At 39.8% G+C, this 23,362-nt stretch overlaps 1 protein-coding gene and 1 pseudogene across 5 annotated transcripts in view; one reads left to right on the forward strand and one right to left on the reverse strand.

Moving 5' to 3' along the window:
• Positions 1-578: 578 nt before the first annotated feature.
• LOC147028193 (inactive dipeptidyl peptidase 10-like) overlaps positions 579-23,362 on the reverse strand; it is a 504,934-nt gene continuing 482,150 nt past the window's right edge. For all 5 annotated transcript variants that reach the window (XM_085878340.1, XM_085878345.1, XM_085878341.1 and 2 more), the window contains 11 exons: positions 23,177-23,295; positions 21,089-21,136; positions 20,015-20,113; positions 19,843-19,912; positions 17,321-17,515; positions 16,085-16,142; positions 11,461-11,560; positions 10,246-10,304; positions 9,952-10,024; positions 9,462-9,535; positions 579-3,250 (listed from right to left, as the gene is read on the reverse strand). In XM_085878340.1, the coding sequence (XP_085734466.1) occupies positions 3,098-3,250; positions 9,462-9,535; positions 9,952-10,024; positions 10,246-10,304; positions 11,461-11,560; positions 16,085-16,142; positions 17,321-17,515; positions 19,843-19,912; positions 20,015-20,113; positions 21,089-21,136; positions 23,177-23,295 (1,048 nt within the window). In that variant the 3' untranslated portion in view covers positions 579-3,097. The remainder of the gene's footprint in view (positions 3,251-9,461; positions 9,536-9,951; positions 10,025-10,245; positions 10,305-11,460; positions 11,561-16,084; positions 16,143-17,320; positions 17,516-19,842; positions 19,913-20,014; positions 20,114-21,088; positions 21,137-23,176; positions 23,296-23,362) is intronic.
• Positions 19,270-19,410, forward strand: LOC147028194 (signal recognition particle RNA; annotated as a pseudogene).

A 23,362-nucleotide genomic window follows, 5' to 3' on the forward strand; every position in this document is an offset into this window, starting at 1 on the left:
TATATATATATATATATATATATATATATATATATATATATATATATAAACTGTATATATATATACATATATATATATATATATATATATATATAAACTGTATATATATACATATATATATATATATATATATATATATATATATATATATATATATAAACTGTATATATATACATATATATATATATATATATATATATATATATATATATATATATATATATATATAAACTGTATATATATACATATATATATATATATATATATATATATATATAAACTGTATATATATACATATATATATATATATATATATATATATATATATATAAACTGTATATATACATATATATATATATATATATATATATATATATATATATATAAACTGTATATATATATACATATATATATATATATATATATATATAAACTGTATATATATATATACATATATATATATATATATATACCTGTATATATATACATGTATATATATATATATATATATATATATATATATATATATATATATATATATATATATATATATATATATATATATATATATATGACCCTCTATTTTCAGGTGGTCTAAAGAACAAAGTTTAAAGTTTTTTTATTTAATTTTTTTTTTCATTGATGCTTCAACCACATCGAATATTCTATTTGTACCCCAATGGATGCTTATTTTAGGGACGTTTTTTTGTGATGACGACATATGTTTCTACTCGAATGCATTTTTGTAGGGTCTATCCAGATCCCAAAAATCCACATTACAAAACAATCAAACATGTTATTGATAATTTTAGAGACACAAGTGTGATAAACCAAATTAAAGGACACAGCAGTTGAAAACCTTCAGTGAGAACAACCGACAAGATAGAGGCTGTAAGGAAAGCTTTGCAGGCTCCTCTGAATAAATCGACACTCTGACTTGCATAGCTGGTGAGAACTTCTTGCATGACCATTGTCAGAATTATACATGACGACATGAAATTGTATCACACAAGATCCAGTTACTACAGCACCAGACTGGAAGAATTAAGAAGGCGTGTTTCTATTTTTGCATCACCATTGCCCAGCAGATCAAAGAAGACGAGAATTTTCTAGAGAATATCTTCGTGATGAGGCCCCACTTCCATCTCAGTGGGTTCAGGAACAAACAAAACATTCGATTTTGGGCAGAACACCAACCACCCAAACATTTGGAACAACCAGTTTCTGTGGCAAAAGTAACGGTATGATGTACTATTGGAAATGGTGGTATAATTGGACCTTTCTTCTTCGATAATATAATGAAGCCAGCCATCCAGTGAGTCGACACACGTTGATACTTGGACATGTTGCAGAGAAGATTCCTTCTGGTAATGAGAAGGAAGCAAGACATCACAATGAATTTAGTTATCTTCCAGGAAGACAGTGCACCACCAGATACGTCTAATGGTACTTTGGAGTTTTTGAGACGACATTTCCCGGTGATCAACTAATTTCTCGTTGGATGGACAACCCATGGCCTCTTCACTCTCCTGACGATGAGCTTTGATTGTCCCTCAAAGCTAATCTCGACAATAACAACCCACAGACACTGCAGGAGTTGAAAAATAACATCAGATGGGAAATCAGAGGCATACCAACTCCAGTTCTTAGCAGAGTCATCGACAACTTCAGTGTCTATGTGGCAGCTGTCCTCCAAAACCAAGGTGCTTGGATTTAGCACTTAAACTACTAATTATATCACTCCTATTGCTTGTTGAAGCATCTTTTCACTGTACTGAACAAAAATTTAACTAATGCTGTGTATTATTAGGAAAATTTTTTTTTGGATATTCCTAAAAATATAACAGTTAATTAAAAAGTTGCACATCATTTTGGACCACACTGTATATCAAAATCTTCCTTTCATTGTTATGGTGACTTGAATCCGTATCCCAACATGGACGATGCTGCGCACAGCCCGACATATTTAATTTGTGTGAATATATTAAAAAAAGAACTCAAAATTCTTTCAAAAGCAATGATTTTCAAACCAAGCCGTTTTTACTCTTCTTTGCAATTCCTGCCTTCCAGATCGATGGAGAAATTGTCCATAACGCACTTTTCCTTTACGGTCAATTTAATTATTTGCTGTTGGTTGTTTACCTGCGTGACCTCTGACCTGTAGGAGTCAACGGTTGCTCTCATCATACTATTAAAGGGTAGCTCAGTGTACAAATCGTTTGTGACACCACGGCACCATTTGGATGGCTGATACTTTTCCCCTTTTGTAATGTACACGATTCCCATCATAGGTATACAATCACGTATTGCAGCCCGAGTGAACACTGATAAAGGAGTGTGGTTATTCGAGCAATGATGCAGGCACCCAAAGTAACACTCTCTTCATATATTGATGGCGAAATTGCTCTAAATTTTTGTATTGTCTCCTGCAGAGTGATTGTCTGGAGCAGGTACTGGAGAGGAGCAGACACCTATTAGGCCAAACATAGATATGTCAATGTGCACATATGTCGGTGTGATGGATTTTTGTTTACAAAGTTACATTGACGCTGTTACACTGGAACTGAGTTTCACCAGCACAGCGGCTGTTAATGAATTGTGAACAAATTGGAACTGCCGGGAGAGCAGTTTGTTTCTTCTTTGTGTCAAAGCTTGTTTGTCAAAGCCAATAATGTCACAAAGATAAATGGCCAGTGAAAGGCGAATAACAAACAGTAAAACGTGAGAACATTTCAATCTTGCCAGCCATTTCTCGTTTAAAAGCATATGTGTGACTTTCAGAAACAAAGTATGTACAGCGCAAACTTATATAAGATGGCGGTTGTTATGCTCGTCGTGATGATGGGATCTTCAGTTTGACTTGGCAGATCGTTTGTGAGGTCATGCAGCAAAAATCGTTCTAAGTCACACTTGGGCCCAGTGGATCTGCCTCAGGATTTGGAGCAAAACCTTCCCAAAGGAATCGAGAGTCTTTGCCTCAAGTACAACTACGCTTATTCCACGGTCATCTCCTTTGGGGCAGCGCCGGAGATAAACTCTTTCGGGGGAACGTGCCGGTGCATTCCCGCCTCCCTAGTTCATGACCTCACGCGTGACATCACTCTTCTTCGTCTTCGTAGTCTTCATCAATTATATGTTCTTTTGGGTTGTCATGCCTTTGGAAACACTCAGCAAAGAAATTGGTCATCGCTTTGTACTGGTGCCTCCTGGCACGTTTGTCTGTCAAAAAATGCCCCATGTCTGGATAAACCTGGAAATGAGATGCACAGTATGGTGTTAGCACAGATACAAAAACCTGTATTACCAATCACTCATGGTAAATGCATGTCATCCAAATATGGCCAGTGTTTGGAAGGGCTACCCCTAAAACAACGGCTCAGGTGTTGTTTCTCAAAGTCTTTCACATTTATAAATTAAATAAAGGAAATATACAGATAAACACACACATATATCTTGTAAATAAAAGTCATTTTCTGTATATCTCTGTCTGGTGTAACTGTGTGTGTGTGTGTGAAATGCCAATCAAGCCCACTCTACAATCCTGGACCAATTACCACCAAAGTTGATACAAAGACAAAATCTGACCTCCTCCTAAACATGCGCTACTTGGTTTTTATGACTATGACTAATGATATCACAAAATCAAATTCGAAGTTCATTATTTATTTATTTATTTATTTATTGTGGCGGTTTGCAGGTGTGGCTATGTTGTGACCCGTTCCCACCTTCCCTTCCCCCCCCCCCCCAACGGCAAATTAGAGTTTCTCACTTTCTCCACCTAACATTTCCCTTCCGAGTTCAAAATTGTGAGACGTGTGTGAAAATTGCGTTGCTTTATGGAGATTTTTTTTCCTTTCGAGAGCAATATCAAAAGTGAAGATGTCTTTCTGCCTTGGATCCCTATCACCCCAACTGACACAGGCTTTGGATTCAAGAGACTTCAATTCCCCCTCCAACTCAGCTTTGCAATGTCCATTAACAAGGCTCAAGGACAATCTTTACAGGTGTTTGGACTAAATTTGACAATCCTTGGTTTTCTCATGGGCAGCGTTATGTGGGATGCTCTCGTGTAGGCGGAATGAAAAAACGTTTACATTACTTTGCACCAGAAGGCAAGATCAGGAACATTGTTTACAAAGAGACTCCTTCATGTCATTATTTCATTTTTAGTATTTGTGTTAGTGTATGTAAGTGTTTTGCTATGTTTTTAGGAAAATTCAAGTTGTGAAATAAATATGTTTTTGTCCTCATTTCCTTTTCGGTGTCAATTCTCAATTGGCCCCGAGCAATGCCGAGTACCCCTGCTAATATATATAATAGCCTGGTGTTTGCTTCATAGTTAGGGTGACAGGCTTAGGGTCTTAGGGTCCTGAGCTATTGAATAAATACCAGGTGGGTTTGACTCAGCCTGTCATCCTTCCAAGGTCGACAAAATGAGTACCAGTTTGCTGGGATGATTGAGCCATTTGAGTATCCTGCGTCGGAGTTACAACCCGTCCAGGATTGTGCCCAATAGCCCAGGAGACTGCTTCGGCAGCACTGACGCTCTGTACAGAGTATTGTCCCGATGGATGGATACGTATGCCGACTTCAGACAGACTTATGTCTTTACATGTGACATATTGACTCATAATGAGTCTGATTGTTTCAATGGTGGCTTGTGTTGGATTATAATTAGTGATTGTCTCAGCGATGTGACATGTTGCATTAATAATTAGTGATTGTCTCATTGATGTGACACATGTTGGATTAATGAGTCTGGTTGTCTCAGTGATGTGACGTGTTGGATTATGAGTGATTGTCTCATTGATGTGACACATGTTGGATTAATGAGTCTGGTTGTCTCAGTGATGTGACGTGTTGGATTAGAATGAGTGATTGTCTCATTGATGTGACACATGTTGTATTAATGAGTCTGGTTGTCTCAGTGATGTGACGTGTTGGATTATAATGAATGATTGTCTCATTGATGTGACACGTGTTGGATTAATGAGTCTGGTTGTCTCAGTGATGTTACGTGTTGGATTATAATGAGTGATTGTCTCATTGATGTGACAAATGTTGGATTAATGAATGATTGTCTCATTGATGTGACAGGTTGGATTAACGAGTCTGATTGTCTCAGTGATGTGACATGTTGGATTATAATGAGTGATTGTCTCATTGATGTGACACATGTTGGATTATAATGAGTGATTGTCTCATTGGTGTGACATGTTGGATTATAATGAATGATTGTCTCATTGATGTGACACGTGTTGGATTAATGAGTCTGGTTGTCTCAGTGATGTTACGTGTTGGATTATAATGAGTGATTGTCTCATTGATGTGACAAATGTTGGATTAATGAATGATTGTCTCATTGATGTGACAGGTTGGATTAACGAGTCTGATTGTCTCAGTGATGTGACATGTTGGATTATAATGAGTGATTGTCTCATTGATGTGACACATGTTGGATTATAATGAGTGATTGTCTCATTGGTGTGACATGTTGGATTATAATGAGTGATTGTCTCATTGATGTGACACATGTTGGATTAATGAGTCTGGTTGTCTCAGTGATGTGACGTGTTGGATTAGAATGAGTGATTGTCTCATTGATGTGACACATGTTGCATTAATGAGTCTGGTTGTCTCAGTGATGTGACGTGTTGGATTATAATGAGTGATTGTCTCATTGATGTGACAAATGTTGGATTAATGAGTGATTGTCTCATTGATGTGACAGGTTGGATTAATGAGTCTGATTGTCTCAGTGATGTGACATGTTGGATTATAATGAGTGATTGTCTCATTGATGTGACACATGTTGGATTATAATGTGTGATTGTCTCATTGGTGTGACATGTTGGATTATAATGAGTGATTGTCTCAGTGATGTGACACATGTTGGATTATAATGAGTGATTGTCTCATTGATGTGACACATGCTGGATTAATGAGTCTGATTGTCTCAGTGATGTGAAATGTTGGATTATAATGAGTGATTGTCTCATTGATGTGACACATGTTGGATTAATGAGTCTGATTGTCTCATTGATGTGACACATGTTGGATTAATGAGTCTGATTGTCTCAGTGATGTGACATGTTGGATTACAATGAGTGATTGTCTCATTGATGTGACATGTTGGATTATAATGAGTGATTGTCTCATTGGTGTGACATGTTGGATTATAATGAGTGATTGTCTCATTGATGTGACATGTTGGATTAATGAGTCTGATTGTCTCAGTGATGTGACATGTTGGATAATAATGAGTGATTGTCTCATTGATGTGGCACATGTTGGATTATAATGAGTGATTGTCTCATTGATGTGGAACATGTTGGATTATAATGAGTGATTGTCTCAGTGATGTGACATGTTGGATTATAATGAGTGATTGTCTCAGTGATGTGACATGTTGGATTATAATGAGTGATTGTCTCATTGATGTGACACATGCTGGATTAATGAGTCTGATTGTCTCATTGATGTGACACATGTTGGATTAATGAGTCTGATTGTCTCAGCGATGTGACATGTTGGATTACAATGAGTGATTGTCTCATTGATGTGACATGTTGGATTATAATGAGTGATTGTCTCATTGGTGTGACATGTTGGATTATAATGAGTGATTGTCTCAGTGATGTGACATGTTGGATAATAATGAGTGATTGTCTCATTGATGACACATGTTGGATTATAATGAGTGATTGTCTCATTGATATGACACATGTTGGATTAATGAGTGATTGTCTCATTGATATGACACATGTTGGATTAATGAGTGATTGTCTCATTGGTGTGACATGTTGGATTATAATGAGTGATTGTCTCATTGATGTGACACATGTTGGATTAATGAGTCTGGTTGTCTCAGTGATGTGACGTGTTGGATTATAATGAGTGATTGTCTCATTGATGTGACACATGTTGGATTAATGAGTGATTGTCTCATTGATGTGACACATGTTGGATTATAATGAGTGATTGTCTCATTGATGTGACACATGTTGGATTAATGAGTCTGATTGTCTCAGTGATGTGACATGTTGGATTATAATGAGTCTGATTGTCTCATTGGTGTGACATGTTGGATTATAATGAGTGATTGTCTCATTGACGTGACACATGTTGGATTATAATGAGTGATTGTCTCATTGATGTGACATGTTGGATTAATGAGTCTGATTGTCTCAGTGATGTGACATGTTGGATTATAATGAGTGATTGTCTCATTGATGTGACACATGTTGGATTATAATGAGTGATTGTCTCATTGATGTGACACATGTTGGATTAATGAGTGATTGTCTCATTGATGTGACACATGTTGGATTAATGAGTCTGATTGTCTCAGTGATGTGACATGTTGGATTATAATGAGTGATTGTCTCATTGATGTGACATGTTGGTTTAACGTGTCTGATTGTCTCAGTGATGTGACATGTTGGATTATAATGAGTGATTGTCTCATTGGTGTGACATGTTGGATTATAATGAGTGATTGTCTCATTGATGTGACACATGTTGGATTAATGAGTCTGATTGTCTCAGTGATGTGACATGTTGGATTATAATGAGTGATTGTCTCATTGATGTGGCACATGTTGGATTATAATGAGTGATTGTCTCATTGATGTGGAACATGTTGGATTATAATGAGTGATTGTCTCATTGATGTGGAACATGTTGGATTATAATGAGTGATTGTCTCATTGATGTGGCACATGTTGGATTATAATGAGTGATTGTCTCATTGATGTGACACATGTTGTATTAATGAGTCTGATTGTCTCAGTGATGTGACATGTTGGATTATAATGAGTGATTGTCTCATTGATGTGACACATGTTGGATTATAATGAGTGATTGTCTCATTGATGTGACACATGTTGGATTAATGAGTCTGATTGTCTCAATGATGTGACATGTTGGAATATAATGAGTGATTGTCTCATTGATGTGGCACATGTTGGATTATAATGAATGATTGTCTCATTGATGTGACACATGTTGGATTAATGAGTCTGATTGTCTCAATGATGTGACATGTTGGAATATAATGAGTGATTGTCTCATTGATGTGGCACATGTTGGATTATAATGAATGATTGTCTCATTGATGTGACATGTTGGATTAATGAGTCTGGTTGTCTCAGTGATGTGACGTGTTGGATTATAATGAGTGATTGTCTCATTGATGTGACACATGTTGGATTAATGAGTGATTGTCTCATTGATGTGACACATGTTGGATTATAATGAGTGATTGTCTCATTGATGTGACACATGTTGGATTAATGAGTCTGATTGTCTCAGTGATGTGACATGTTGGATTATAATGAGTGATTGTCTCATTGGTGTGACATGTTGGATTATAACGAGTGATTGTCTCATTGATGACACATGTTGGATTAAAATGAGTGATTGTCTCATTGATGTGGCGCATGTTGGATTATAATGAGTGATTGTCTCATTGATGACACATGTTGGATTATAATGAGTGATTGTCTCATTGATGTGACATGTTGGATTAATGAGTCTGGTTGTCTCAGTGATGTGACGTGTTGGATTATAATGAGTGATTGTCTCATTGATGTGACACATGTTGGATTAATGAGTCTGGTTGTCTCAGTGATGTGACGTGTTGGATTATAATGAGTGATTGTCTCATTGATGTGACACATGTTGGATTAATGAGTGATTGTCTCATTGATGTGACAAATGTTGGATTATAATGAGTGATTGTCTCATTGATGACACATGTTGGATTAATGAGTCTGATTGTCTCAGTGATGTGACATGTTGGATTATAATGAGTGATTTTCTCATTGGTGACATGTTGGATTAAAATGAGTGATTGTCTCATTGATGTGACACATGTTGGATTAATGAGTCTGATTGTCTCAGTGATGTGACTTGTTGGATTATAATGAGTGATTGTCTCATTGATGTGGCACATGTTGGATTATAATGAGTGATTGTCTCATTGATGTGGCACATGTTGGATTATAATGAGTGATTGTCTCATTGATGTGGCGCATGTTGGATTATAATGAGTGATTGTCTCATTGATGTGACATGTTGGATTAATGAGTCTGATTGTCTCAGTGATGTGACATGTTGGATTATAATGAGTGATTGTCTCATTGATGTGGCACATGTTGGATTATAATGAGTGATTGTCTCATTGATGTGACACATGTTGGATTATAATGAGTGATTGTCTCATTGATGTGACATATGTTGGATTAATGAGTTCGATTGTCTCAGTGATGTGATGTGTTGGATTATAATGAGTCTTTATGGTGTGATGTGTTGGATTTTCGTGAAATATCAAGTTAGTGGTTAAATCATTAAGTGTTTGTAAAGTTGAATGTCTGCCTCATACAGTGGTTATCAAAATTGCTTTGGGCCCATTTGCTGACACAGGTATTAAGGCATGATGAATGAACATGCTCTCTTACCTGCAACGTGTAGTTACCATTGGTGGCAATTAATTCTTTGATCAATTCGGCTGTGTGTTGAAAATGAACAATCTCTGAAAGAATAAAGGGACAAAAGAAATTGCACATCGTGGGGGGAAAAAAACCAAAATCAAGGCTGCCGTAAATAGTGAACTGAGTAAATTAACAGCAAGAAAGAAAAATGAGAAATCTATTCATATTCATGAAGTAAGTCCAGAGCTTCTCTTCCCAGGATGAATCAAATTAAACAACATTAGGGAATTCGTGTCTTGTCGATGACAAATGGCAATCCTGAACGACAAAGGCAGACTTGCACAAATGCGATCCACACATCGGGTAAGTAGGGGACAACAAAATGGTGAGATTCCCGATATGTGCCTCTCATTTCCACACTATTGCATCGAATTATGACAAAGAGCTTCTCGCCGTCCTCGAATGGATACTCGGAAGGATGTGGGAAAGTGCTCCAGGGGACCGGTCGAGCACTTACCATCGGCTGTGCCATGCAGCAGCATCAGCTTCTGGTCCAACACCTTTCCGAGCCGGTGAGCCGCCTTCGAGGCCTAAGGGGGTCAAAGGTCATGGAGTGAGAGAGAAAGCCAAGACGTTGTTTTCACGGAAGAATGAAGAGAAGGACACTCGGCCATTGATCGGTCAGTCATCACAAGGCGAAGTGTGGTGGCGCCAATTAGCAGTGCAATGCGCCGACATAAATGGTAGGACAAATCCAGGACTAACGGGACTGACCGTCAATCTCAGTATTGACTCACAAAGTGAGACGTACTTCATAGGTTTTCTCGAAATGATGAGGATGCCCCAAGTATCTCTCCGAGAAAGCTGAAGCTGAAGAACGAATGGGACAATCTCGGTTACTCACAAGGAACGCTACACGCACGTCCATTAATGACACGAAGATGCAAGCACACAACGAACATTCGAGGGGTGTAAATCAGTTTAAATTAACATTTCTTTATCACAAACGAAAGCATTATCTACAGGTTAGAAATTTTACTGCTCAATGCCAGAGACCGTGAAGGTCACTGTTCAAAAAATATTACTAATACTAAATAATAATTACAATTCCTCAGTTTCCATCCGCTCGTCACATCTCATATGGCAGAGAGTCTTTTGGACAAGCTTTTTGTGAGGTGGACCTCAATATGAAGGATGGTCTGTCGTTTGGTTTTGGAGCAGGGGAGCAGGTGGGAGAGGGGTTTCTACAACAAAATCGATGCTCATAGAAGATGGTGGCCAAAGGAAAGCAGGTGGTTTGTCTGGAATATTTTGATCACACCATTTTAGCAAATTGTTGAACGTGTGACTGTAAGGTTGTCTTTACTACTAATAGTTACAGTAGGCCTCAATTATTAATTATTGATCGACTCAAAACAAACTCATGTCTTGACAGTAATCGTGCAAGTTCTGTTGTCTGTTGCTTGCGATATACAATCAGGCTGTGGACGTTTTCTTCGAAAAGACCAAATGTTCCATCGAATATTCAATGGTCTCGTTATACTTTATTCATGCTCTAATTATTCCACTTCAGAGGAAGTTTGTTTCTTCATGCCCTTATGTTGGGCCTTCTCAGTCTGAGACCAAGTGTTATTGCAACAAATTAACAAAAACAGCAAAGAAACATTGTCCAGCAGGATTGCTGAGGCTCGACTAATGACTGAAGCTGCAAATAGCTCCGCACGGTCAAAGACACTCCATGCTGATGGAAAGCATAGGTGTTGATGATCTCTTGGACACTCCACAAAGTTTAACATCAACATCTATCATCTAGATTCCACTGTAGAAGGAATCCAATTAGTGTTTGATGTTTTCTGTGGAACTAACAAAGTTTCTTTGAGGAAAACAAATAAAACTCCAGGTAAGTGACTATTAGAGAAATGTAAAGTAAGGAAGGGAGACGCTAGAAAACTGGCGAACAACCCGGACAAACCGGTGAGAGTTAAGAATAAAAGCATTTGTGATGATTTCAGGTTGAAGGTCTCACCAAAGTTTCTCCAATCAGTCACTGGAGCATTAGCGACTGCGCACTTGAAGAGTCCTTGACTCGTTCCAAGGAGCACGATGCTGAGGTACCCTCCATATGCCTGCATGTAAATACCATGAGCAAACGTCACAGGACTTCCCGACTGACCTCACAACCAAGGCCAAAGTCAAATGAATATAAAAGTACAAATTAGTTATGGCATTACTAATTCGTTAAGCACATGCCACTTAGTTGTGAGGATAGGGGCTGGAATCTCAGAGGTTATGGGTTTAAATCTATATAAAATAAGCAGGAGAGTATGGTGGGGTAATATTTCCCTTTCCCTTTCCCCACCCTGTATTCTTACATCCTCCTCAGCCATTTTGTTCAGTATGCTGAACGTTTTTTTATTTATTACTAAATTTCATGCTATCCCCTAAGCCAGAGAGACCACTTGACGTTTTAAAAACCTTTTCACATGCTTGAGAGATTAGACCTTTTTGACCCCTTCGACACTAATATTGGAACATACTCTTTAGACCTTTAGACCATCTGAAACCTTTTAAGCGCACACCACACAAACATTTGTAGTCTTCTTACAAAATACAGACTATACTTCTTTTCAGCACGTAATATGCAAACTCGACCAACCCATGGGGTGGGTACTCTGCTAGTAGTTAATAAAGGCGCTCTTGTCACATACTCTTGGCAAAATACTTTAGAACCAGAAATTACCATCACATCAATGTAGTCACTAAACTAGCTTCAGCAAAGATTGTACTCCACTTCAAGTTCCCCTTCTGTACCTACATAATTCCACCTGCAAGGGGGGGGGGGGAACTGCTCGGATTAAATGCAACACAAATCCTAAGCAAAAAAAATAATTCCGTGCAATAACAATGAAATTCTCCGGCATGAAAACACATTGAAAAAGTAAAGAAACAAGTAATAAAAACATTTTTTAAAAGTACGAAAGGATATAGGGATGTTCCTCCAAAAAGTATGTAAACAAGGTAGGGATGGTCACAAGAAATGATTGTGTGAAACCATCCCTACAGCTTTCTTTAAATAATGGTTGTCCCACCACAAAAAACACTAACTGTGTGTGTGTGTGTGTGTGTGTGTGTGTGTGTGTGTGTGTGTGTGTGTGTGTGTGTGTGTGTGTGTGTGTGTGTGTGTGTGTGTGTGTGTGTGTGTGTGTGTGTGTGTGTGTGTGTGTGTGTGCGTGCGTAGGTTATATTGAACATACACATTCATGCACGGAATTGATATTGTATACCAACACAACTTCACAACTTTAGCCATGAATCACGATCCCTCCCCGAAACGACGGTGGATACTTCGAGTCCTGCGAGGGCTCGGTTCCACCTTCTGAAACCCGAATTATGGAGAGAACAATCAACGACACACACACAGTTAGTGTCTTTTTTTCGATGCTCAGGTCAAGAAAAAAGAATGAAGTCAAAAATGGAATGGCAATTCATTTATTTACTTTTTAATTTTAATTATGCCATAATCAAGCTTTTGATAAGTCTGATCTTTTTCTGACCTTCCAGCCTGCAATTACACTCGAAGTGAAAGCTAAAGTGTTGATAAACCTTTGTACTCGGGGAAAAACTCCCATTAAACCCGTGGGATTAGCAGTGAAAAATCTTTCACTGGGACGTAAAATAACAATGGCACATTCAGTGCCTATCAACATTGACTTGATATTTATGTCTCGTGCAATTGTAGCCACCCATGAGATCTCTTTAAAATGTTCTCGGAACGAGATACTGACGATAACATCAAGAGGCGGAAACATTTTTTATTTTCAATAGGTGAGTATCTGTAACTGTTTGGTAAAACATTTTAAAAACAAATCATATTTACTCAAGTTATGAAAAATGAAACTTTGGCAAGTCTAAGATGATTATGTGAATATCTCGTTGGTATATGTTGTACGCCCTTTGGATGAACACATATGAAGTTACAATTTATATTCAGTAAAATCCCCAGGTAATGCACACTGTAATTAGACAAAGATTTCATTAAGATAGAAGGAGAAAGAGAGAGAGATTTATGACATCGTGCATTACAAGGTTTATGAACAGGGTCAGAAAACCAGTGATGGGTTTAACGGGCTCTAATACCTTGGTGATGCTTTGCTGAATAAGAAAGGTCTTTTAATGCTCCGTACATGTGACATCAGCACTCAACTATTTCCCTTTACATCCTTTAATCCACACTCGAGAGTCGTGGACTTGCGTGTTTAGCGACCGTTACTGTAAATGTATTTCAGAAGCCTTTGCAATGACTTCCTGATATTGACGTGTTGTGAAATATTAAAATTCATACAGGAGAGATACTTTGGGAGTGAAAATACATATGTTGGATAGAATTTGATTTTCCTTTCTGAAAGGAAGACACGTCTCTGAGACAACAGCAGGGCAGCAGATTTGATGAGTTCCCAGGCAAACATGCTACAGTTAGAACTATAGTATATGAGAGTTGTACTCTCATATACTATAGTTGGTAACAGCCCTACTTCAGTAGTCTGCAGAGAATTACTACAGGAAAGGAATGCTATTTTTGCCTGGGGTAGACCAGCCCGTAGGTTAGAACGACCAATGTGCAGCAGGTGAAGTTGGTTCATATAAGTCAGGAATTGGAGTCACTGAACCAGTCCCCGTTCACATAAAAAACGCATTGTCCTTAACAGCAACCCACACTACAAATACACAACTTCCTCTGACACGGACATCGTTGTGCAATTGTTACTGTTGCCTCCTTTGACAAAAATGTCAAAGAATGTTGTGATGGCAATTCGTAAAAGGATTGTGGGATTGCATTGTGGTGTCATTCCTTTCTCCCTTCTTTGGTTGTTTTTTTGGGGAGTCCATCCCTACATGTTTTAAAATTTCAACACCCCACCCAAGGTGGACGGAGGTCATGTTTTCACCCTTTTGTTTGTCCGTTTGCCTGCTAGCAGGATATTTCAAAAAGTTATGGATGGATTTTGACAAAACTTGGTGGACAGGTTGCTTGTGTGACAAGGACAAATTGGTTAGACTAGGGAGTTGCCCGTGCCCGCACGGAATTCTAAATGGGGTAGTGATGAATGCGGCAAAAATGCAAATGACGTCTTCTCTCATCGAGCTGGGAGCAACAATTCTCATTTATTTCCACATCTGGTGCAATTTAAATGCTCTAACGGTGGCAAGGCGCTACATTTGAAACCGTTTGTTTGAAATATGTATCTTTTGATGGTTCTGTAATTAAAAAAAATTTGTATTGGTGTAAAAGCCAGTGACCAATTGCAAATAAATAGTAGGATTTTGCTGAATATCCCGACGGAGACCTTATTAATTTTTTTAAGTGATTCTTCACATCATTGAGAACTCGGGCAAAAACATGATCTCTAGTATGATATTTTAAAAGGTTGGCGACGGGTTATGACAAAACGAAGTGGATGAGTTGGGTAGGTGTCAAGAACAAGCCGATTCGATTTTAGTTAAGTTTCAGATGCAGATCCGACCTATCAGTGGGAAACAAAATGTAAACTGTTCAGCCTTGCGGAGGTGTGTGCTCTACCGAGTGTCGTTCTTGTTTTAAAATGTTTTTTTGTTTGACTTGTATATGATGAAGGTGATACAAAGGAGATACTAACAATAGTCAAAAACAATAAAAAGTACAGAGGCATGTATACATACTTTTTTAACATTTATATATTTACTAACAAATGATGTATAATTGGATGAAAACACATTGCCATGTATTGGGGTATTGTGACTTCATACCTCGTTCAGAAAACATTTTGAATGGCCCCTTGCTGTATTGTTATATTGGTGACATATTATCAGTGTCAAGATCATTACTTTTATGTTCTTGGCTTTTACAGGAATTATATTTACAAACAATTGTATGAACAAGGTATGGGGTTCGCCATCCATGGAACCTATATATGCACAAACAGAACAGGTAATGATTCGGTGCAAAACTTGAGCACTGAACAATAAAACTGTTCATCATCAATCTGATCTCTTGATGGTACACCTTTCCTGGAGCTTCCCCAAAGATTATAGATGAGGAAGGGGTCTGATGATCAGTGGGGTGATCAACTTGATGCTTGGTCCAACGAAGGTAAATTGGAATTTTGCATTTGGAACCAGCAGACAATGACCTGCTATCTCCAAGAATACCCAGAAATATTTAGTGAATAAAATCGAAATGCAGATGGGAAGGTCAGCTTGGAACAGCATGCTCCGAAATGCAGCACAATGTCAGTAGCTGCTCAACTCCCACTCCGTCGAGGGTCAAACCCAGAGTCAACAGATTAATGGCTATCAGGATACCTCTGAGTTATCCTGCCACCTGTAAGCATCTCATTCACATCAACTTTAAGGTCACCAATATGTACAATGGTATTGGACACCTCTTAGGATTGTTCTCTAAAAACAGTGTTGTTTTGTTTTCAAACTTCCTTTTGCAAATGCTTTTTGAAGTTCCCTTATGAGAGGGATGAAATATATCATAGTTTCCAGTGTCAATCAAAAATACTTTTAACATGGAGATCACTTTTACAGATGAATTGTTGAATGGTGGAAGGACACGTGGGTTAAACGAACGGCCTATACTTTTGGATGATAACACATTCATTATTTACCTTCCCATAAACTCCGATTCTTCTCTTGTCTATGAATTCATGGGATGTCAGTAGAGACCTGAAGAGAGCAAACAAGAACAATGAACCTCACTGGCAATGAAGTTAGTAAGGGGGCAAGGAGGCAGTGGGGGGTCACACACAACAGTTTGGTATCTGAAGGCAATAATGTAGTTCACTAGTGTTAAGGAATGCAAACATTAAGGACAAAACTCTTGGACAAATTGGATCGCTTTTAGTCAAACGTAACTTGGTGCCAGTGAGACTATGAGCATAAATCACCTTTAAATCCCAACAGCCCAGAGCAAAAGCTTCTCTGATGAGAGCATTGAGTTCACATGAAATGCTTGTCAAGAATTGCCTTTTGATGTACTTTTGCAAACGCACGTGACACGTGATAATCAAACACGGAGCCTTTCATGAAGGGATCTATAGTCATGGTCTATGACAAATCCTGAATGTCAATGTTACCTTTTAGGATCGGTCATCGAATATCCACAGATTTATTGATTTGTTTGCTTATTGACTGACACACGCACGCATGTGTGCAACACACACACACACACACACACACACACACACACACACACACACACACACACACACACACACACACACACACACACACACACTTTTTTCATGTTCATTCCTCACAAATTTACATACACATACTATTATGTGTATGTGTGTTTCCACTGTATGCATGTATGTGGAGTTTGTACACACGTTACATCTGAGACAAGGACATTAGGAGACATGAAAGTACTTTAAATATAATTACAAGGGCAAGTACACCACATATGGGATTTGAACCTGGAATTCCAGCATCATGAGCTATGCGCTCAGAGCAGAATACCAAACAGGCCAAACCAGCCAATATTGTCACTGTCGTCACCAGCAGAATATGTACATATAAGCTCCTGGAAGCATCACATAATCCTGATAGGCCACAACCTCAATGTTTCTCTCCAAGCTTGAGAATGTGCATCTTTTAGCAAAGCTAGAAGAACCACGGGTCACCTTGAATGCACCGTAAGAGCTTTGCTCATAAGCAAGCTGTTAGAAAGACCTTGAAATTAACTATAACTTTGACTGAAGATAATTATCTGAAGAGCAGAGGTCACAAAAGTTGTCACCTACATACAGCAAACTAGGAGATGTAAGCACCTTGACTAATTCAGAAGAGTCAGAGAGCCACAGAGGATGGTGGTGGGTCAAATATGCTTTGGCGACTCCCACCTGACTGCCATGATTGCGTCTTTGACCTCGATCACCCCCAGCTTGTGCCGCAATTCATGAAGTAGCCTGTTACCACGGAAACCAGAACCACGTCCATCGAAGCGGGCCACAATGACATTGTGGACGCTCACAAGCTGGCTGTCCCAGCCGATGTTGAAACGCTCAGTCACCGACTGCCAGCCTGGCCTCTCCTCACTGACTCCACACGAGTAAAGCAGACACAGCATGCATAATAAATGCAATGAACCAACAAAATGAAGGTCATTTATTTTCTTGTTACAACTTGAAAGTTCACCATTCGTGAAGCATTATGGATGGGAAGGGTCCTTACGGGGCATGTCTGCCAAATTGATTCTAAATCAGCACCTGACACAATGCGATCTGCACATTAGCACCAACAATTTACAACATGTGCCATGGAATTTCGTTTTATATCCACATGATTGGGTAAGAGACAGCCAACTTGAAGATCTTCAAAAGAAGGTCTGCTTTGTGATGTAGCAACACCTCCTGACAATGCACATGAACGGTTCCACGACCTGCAGAAGGCCGGAATCCATTTTGAATTGAAATTTAACATGACCATCATACCCCCTATAAACCCTAACCCTCCACCCTTAAATTCTACCAAATCCCTCCCCTTACCCCCTTCACAATCTATTTTTCAATCCGATGGCACTGGCAATTTCATCTTTTCTGAACAATCTTATCACCCGGCCTTCATTCTCTATTTTCTTACAATTCATCTTTGTTTGTCTTTTGCAGTTTCTCCAAACTTTCTCCCATCTCCAAGTTCACCTCCTATTCTCCACCTTCCCGATTTTACCCTCCCGAGTCCCTTTCTGCACAGCTTTCAAAATCATCTATCGATCTGTGGAAACATCCATTGCTTTCGTGTTGATCACAACCAAGTCAATACGGTGGGCAGGACGTCAATGAGAAGACCGTTGTAATGGCAACAAGCCTTTTGGAGGGCTGTTCCAGTGTTCCCTTTCCCAGCTGTCTCAGACAATGTCCCCCCTGGAGAATTTGTGGAGGGGCAGTGTGTGCGGTTACTGGAGTGGAGAGAATGGCTACCTGACTGTGTATGTCTGATGGAAACTCGCCCGGCGATGGCAGCAATCGGTCATGTATATCATGACCTATTCAGGAGTTTCCTCTGTGGTGTAACACTGTGCAAACTACCATCATAACGATTCTAAAAAGTTACAGATTTATAGATAAGAGCTTTGCTACACAAAAAAGGGACATTCTCACAGTGTGGAGAAAAAGTTAGCAGATTCAAGCTTGTCAGGTCAGATGAGGAACGGGATGTCCCGTCAAGCTCCATTTCACTTTATTGTGGATATATTACTGTTCGCAGCAAGATGATGTGAAACTGAATATTCCCATTTCTGGGTGACCTTTGTGAAGAAACCGAAGCAGTTCAGACAGGAGGCAGGACGAGCAGCCAAAGTGAGACAGGCATATTGGTTCAGTGGACACAAGATCATTCCCAACACCTCAAAAAACTAGAACGGCACTCGTAGAGTGCATAGTCTGGCCTCAAGCATTCATTCTGAACAAAAATACCATCGCTAAATGAACATGCCACTATTATGGCCCACTGCGATTACGGTCCATATACGTGTATCATCCATGCGCCCTTTCATATCACATCGTTTCTGGGCATGGGTTATGGATGTCATAAATTTAATTCTTCACTCACATTGGGTCATAGATGAGATAAATTTCGTTTCAGATTTTTTTTGGATAAAGATTTAAATTCAACTAATTATGGCTGCAATTCCACTTCACTGATGACATCATCGTTATTACCCTATATACCCCATGGGGAGTTGATGACATGTGCCGAGTTTCAATATTTTTAGTCGAGCGATTTCAGAGAAAAAAATGTCCAATTTTTTCCTTTCGTTCACTATAGCTGCCATACCCATGTGACTAATGATACCGGGCGTAGTGGCGTGCGCCTGTAATCCAGCTACTCGGAGGCTTGGGTTGGAGGATCGCTTGAGGACGGGAGCTCTGCGCTGGGCCGCGCTATGAGAGGGTGTACAGCAGCCCGGAATCATGGCGAAACCCAATCCTTATCCCTGTGTCGTAAGAGGCGACCAGGGTTGCGGCAGGAAGGGCATCCGGCGTAAAACCTATGCCAAATCAGTATGCGGATCATAATGGATGATCCGCTGTGGTGACCCCTAATGGGAGCAGCCGAAAGACGAACAACAACAACAACGCATGTGACTAATAATGTCAGAGTTAGCAATAAAATATTATCCATGTCGAGCCCCTCCTATGTTTAAAGTTTCGCATCGATCAGACAAGCGGTTGCAGAGAAAACCATTTTTGAAGCGAAAATATGGAGATGCGGACGCACGCACGCACGCACGCACACACACGGCATCGCAATAGTCTCGCACCCCCTTCAGGCAAGACTAATAAGAATTTGAGTGAGTCGAAGTGGAATCACTGGAGATCAAAGATACTTTAGTGGAGGAACAACCCTGTGAACACATACTCACAGCATCAGGAGTAACGGATAATCTTCCTCTTCTCGAAATGTGGATGGAAGTTGGAGCTGCACAGGCAGAACTGTGGAGGTAGGGAAGTTCGGGGTGGGGTGTTGACATCACTATAGGAATAACTGGAGGTGTGGATTGCTCTGTGAAAGATAGTGTAATCATCAATACTCACTGTAATCTCCTGTCTTTACAGTGTGATACCGTATTCTCGGCATGCGCTTCATCATGAGAAGTTCGCTCAGTTGTGCATTGTCTTCCAATATGAAATACTCTGGAGTGAGGGGTGCGTGGGAAATATAACCTTGATATTGCAAAGAACAGCTGACAATTAAATGTGTGATAAATATAACACCGGATTGATTTAAATCTTTTTCATTACACGAAGGCTTCAGCAATCAATACAGTCACAAAGAAATGGAACGCAAAGGCATTGGGTCTCTTGGGGGCACCACTGCAGTCATAAGCCAGAAAAGGTACTCACAACTCAAAATGGTCCACCATATATGTTTGACACACACAGGTAGGTTGGAATCCACTCTGAAACCAACTTCACCAGTCTGTGCAGTCTCATTCTTTCCTTCAGTGCTTCAAGAAAGCTGTTCACCACTACCTCAGGTCATCCACCATCCATACTCATGATCTCTTCTACCCCCAAATGACCCAATTCCCAAGCACTTCCTTTTTCGAGGTCATTGTGATTTATCCCCCCTCCCTCATTCACCTCTTTTCATTTGTTGCTTATTGGTTGGGTTGTTCCTTCTCTGTTTCATTCCTGCTTTCCCCCTTCCTCTCCGTGCTGTGTTTCATTCAGCTTATGTGCAGCTTGTTCACCCCCATGTGTCATTCTCCCCCTCCCCTTCATCTCACTCTCACCTCTACTCCACTCTTCCGTCGGTGTTTCCCCCTTTCTATTTTGTTCCATTCCATTCTGCTCTGGCTCTAACATGAGCCTCGACCATGTGTACATTTTTTTTCCCAAAGGAAGGTCCCAAAGGAAGAACCGTTTGCCTGCGATGCCTCTTGTGAGCACTAAAGGGCACGAGTACCCCCCGGATCATACGTCTCAGACGTGAGTGCGCATCCGAGAAAGCTGTTCCTTCTCTTAACAAGTTAAACAGCACGTAGTAAAATATTGCAACTGTAAAAGTAAGCATTTCCTTTGAGGAATGGATCCCAATCTCTTAAAATAAATCAATGACTGGGAAAAGAAAACAAGTTGGATGAACAATTCCACTTTGAAACTCACCCTGCCAATCCTGCGTTCTGTGTATAGAAAGCTTCGGTATGGATTCTCCTGAAAAGTATTAAAAAAAAAAGAAAGAAACAATCGATAAACTTCTTAAACTCAAATTTCAGCTTCGAGTGGATAAGTGTCATGAAAAACCATTGTCAAAAACCAGGCATTGATTTTGAGGTGTAAATTATTAAAAACCCCAGCACATCGGCTTGTTCAGCAATGGACACATTCTGTCGAAGGAAAACTTTCTTTACCCTTCTGAAGACTTTGCCTCTTCCCTCGACCACAGGACTTCATCCGAGTCACATTGTGCTTTGGTCGAACCGTTATTGCTAAACCTTGCTAAACTAGAAGGGCACTCGGTAGAGTGCATACCTCCGCCACGTAATGCCTGATCCAGGAGAACATACCGGGCCCAATACATTTTGGAAATATCATGCTGCACAATACTATATATCGTTTTTAGCCCTATCTCTCACTGGTGAAGAATCAGTTCAAAAAAATTCTAGTAGTCGGATCTGGATCTGGATCTTCACCAAAATCTAATATAATCAGTTCGTCCTTGTCACAAACCGAACCTGTCCGCAAAATTTCACCCGGATCCGTCCACAACTTTTTTGAGATATCCTGAACACAAACAGACAAACAGACAGAAAGGGGTGAAAAACATAACCTCCTTCACTTTCGGTGGCGGAGGTAACGAGTGCCAAAGCCAGATTTGGAACTTTCAGATCATGGCAGCTTCAGTTATGGGAAATGACCCAAGTAATGAAGAGTCGGAGGAATGCATTATACACCAAATGCTCACGGACACTCATTTTCCACTAATTAAACCACAGACGTGCATGGGCGCCCAAGTGAGCCTGGACAGTATATTACAGCAGAGGACATGCCTATTGCACAGAAGGCCGGATATTGGGAAGGCCAAATTGAGCAAGATACGTCTTTTCCTCAATTTTCTTCCACCTCGGCTAAAATTGGTGCACCGGAGGTCATGGCGGGAGGTCGTTTCCGCCTGGGCTTCGTTTTCCCCATAAAACTCCATCACGGCGAGCACAAAAATGAATAGTTAAGCAGTGTTTCTCACAGTACGATGGCAAATTCAATTTTCTGCTGAAATCAGTTACTCCTGCTGTGCAGTTAACCTTAAAAATTGCACATTCAAGCTGTCGGGATATGAAACACTATTTATTTCCCTGCAGACCCACATATGTCCCCTCAAACTGAGCATTAACATCAACCCGCAACAAACAAGACCAAAAAATACAGTCCATGGAAATTGGCAATTAACAAACTAACCGATTGGCTCTCTGCCTTGATTATATTAGCATTTGATTTATAAGGAAACACAACACTCCACCACTTAGTAAAACCAAGCGTAAGCCACGAGGAAAGGGAGTCCAGCTCCCGCATTATCGGCTGAACCATTGAGAGCCCCATCATCCGTGCACATCGTGAGTGTATTCACCCAGCGTGGACGACACTCGCCATGGCAAATAGAGGAGTCTTTATGGAGTCGAGGAGACGGTGCTTTCCTTGAGTTACAAATGGAAAAATGATGTTCAGTTTTAATGAGGTCGTTCGTGCAAAGTCAGCCACAGAAGTCGCACCAAATAATGGGACGGCGGCGGATTTCATGGCCGTCAGAGGCAGAAACTTTCGAGTCAAATTCGAGCTTCGGGGGTGTAAATGGAATTAATGTATTCGCTAATTGTGCCATCACTTTTTGTTAACGACTTGGAAGCAAATGTGGCTCTATGTGTAATCCGTTTTCAAAATTAAACCAAATAATCGTTACATTTCATGTCTCCGATGTTATGGGTTTTGTTGTTGTTGTTTTTTTTATAAAAACGAACGGCCATACTGTCCACTGAATCAAAACGTCCTCGATTACAAGCTCATATTTAGCAAATGTTCTTTCGACATGTACAACCTCAAAGACAAACAGCTTCTCCATCAACTTGTGTAGGCCTAAGGCAAAATCTGAACCATATACAAGATATCAACTCAGTCCATTAGTTTGCATCACAAGATGTCGTAATGATGCAGAGAGAACCCCAAAGGTGCCAGTACTTCCCTTATACTGTCCCACCTTACCGAGGCACTGCAGGGTAAAGTAGAGGCAGTTGTGGCTGAAGGAGGCATCAAAGTACGAGCAGTTTGGGATTAGGCCACAAGAGAGGCATTGTCGGTTGAACGTTCCAACCGTCTCAGCACTGGAAACAAGAGGAAGCAGCAAACATGGAGTCGTTAACAGGAGGAAAAGGTTGCACCAAACATGGC

This window comes from Eptatretus burgeri, chromosome 4, assembly GCF_056783735.1.
Source record: "Eptatretus burgeri isolate ZD-2024b chromosome 4, Ebu_testis_v1, whole genome shotgun sequence".
Taxonomy (NCBI): Eukaryota; Metazoa; Chordata; class Myxini; order Myxiniformes; family Myxinidae; genus Eptatretus; species Eptatretus burgeri.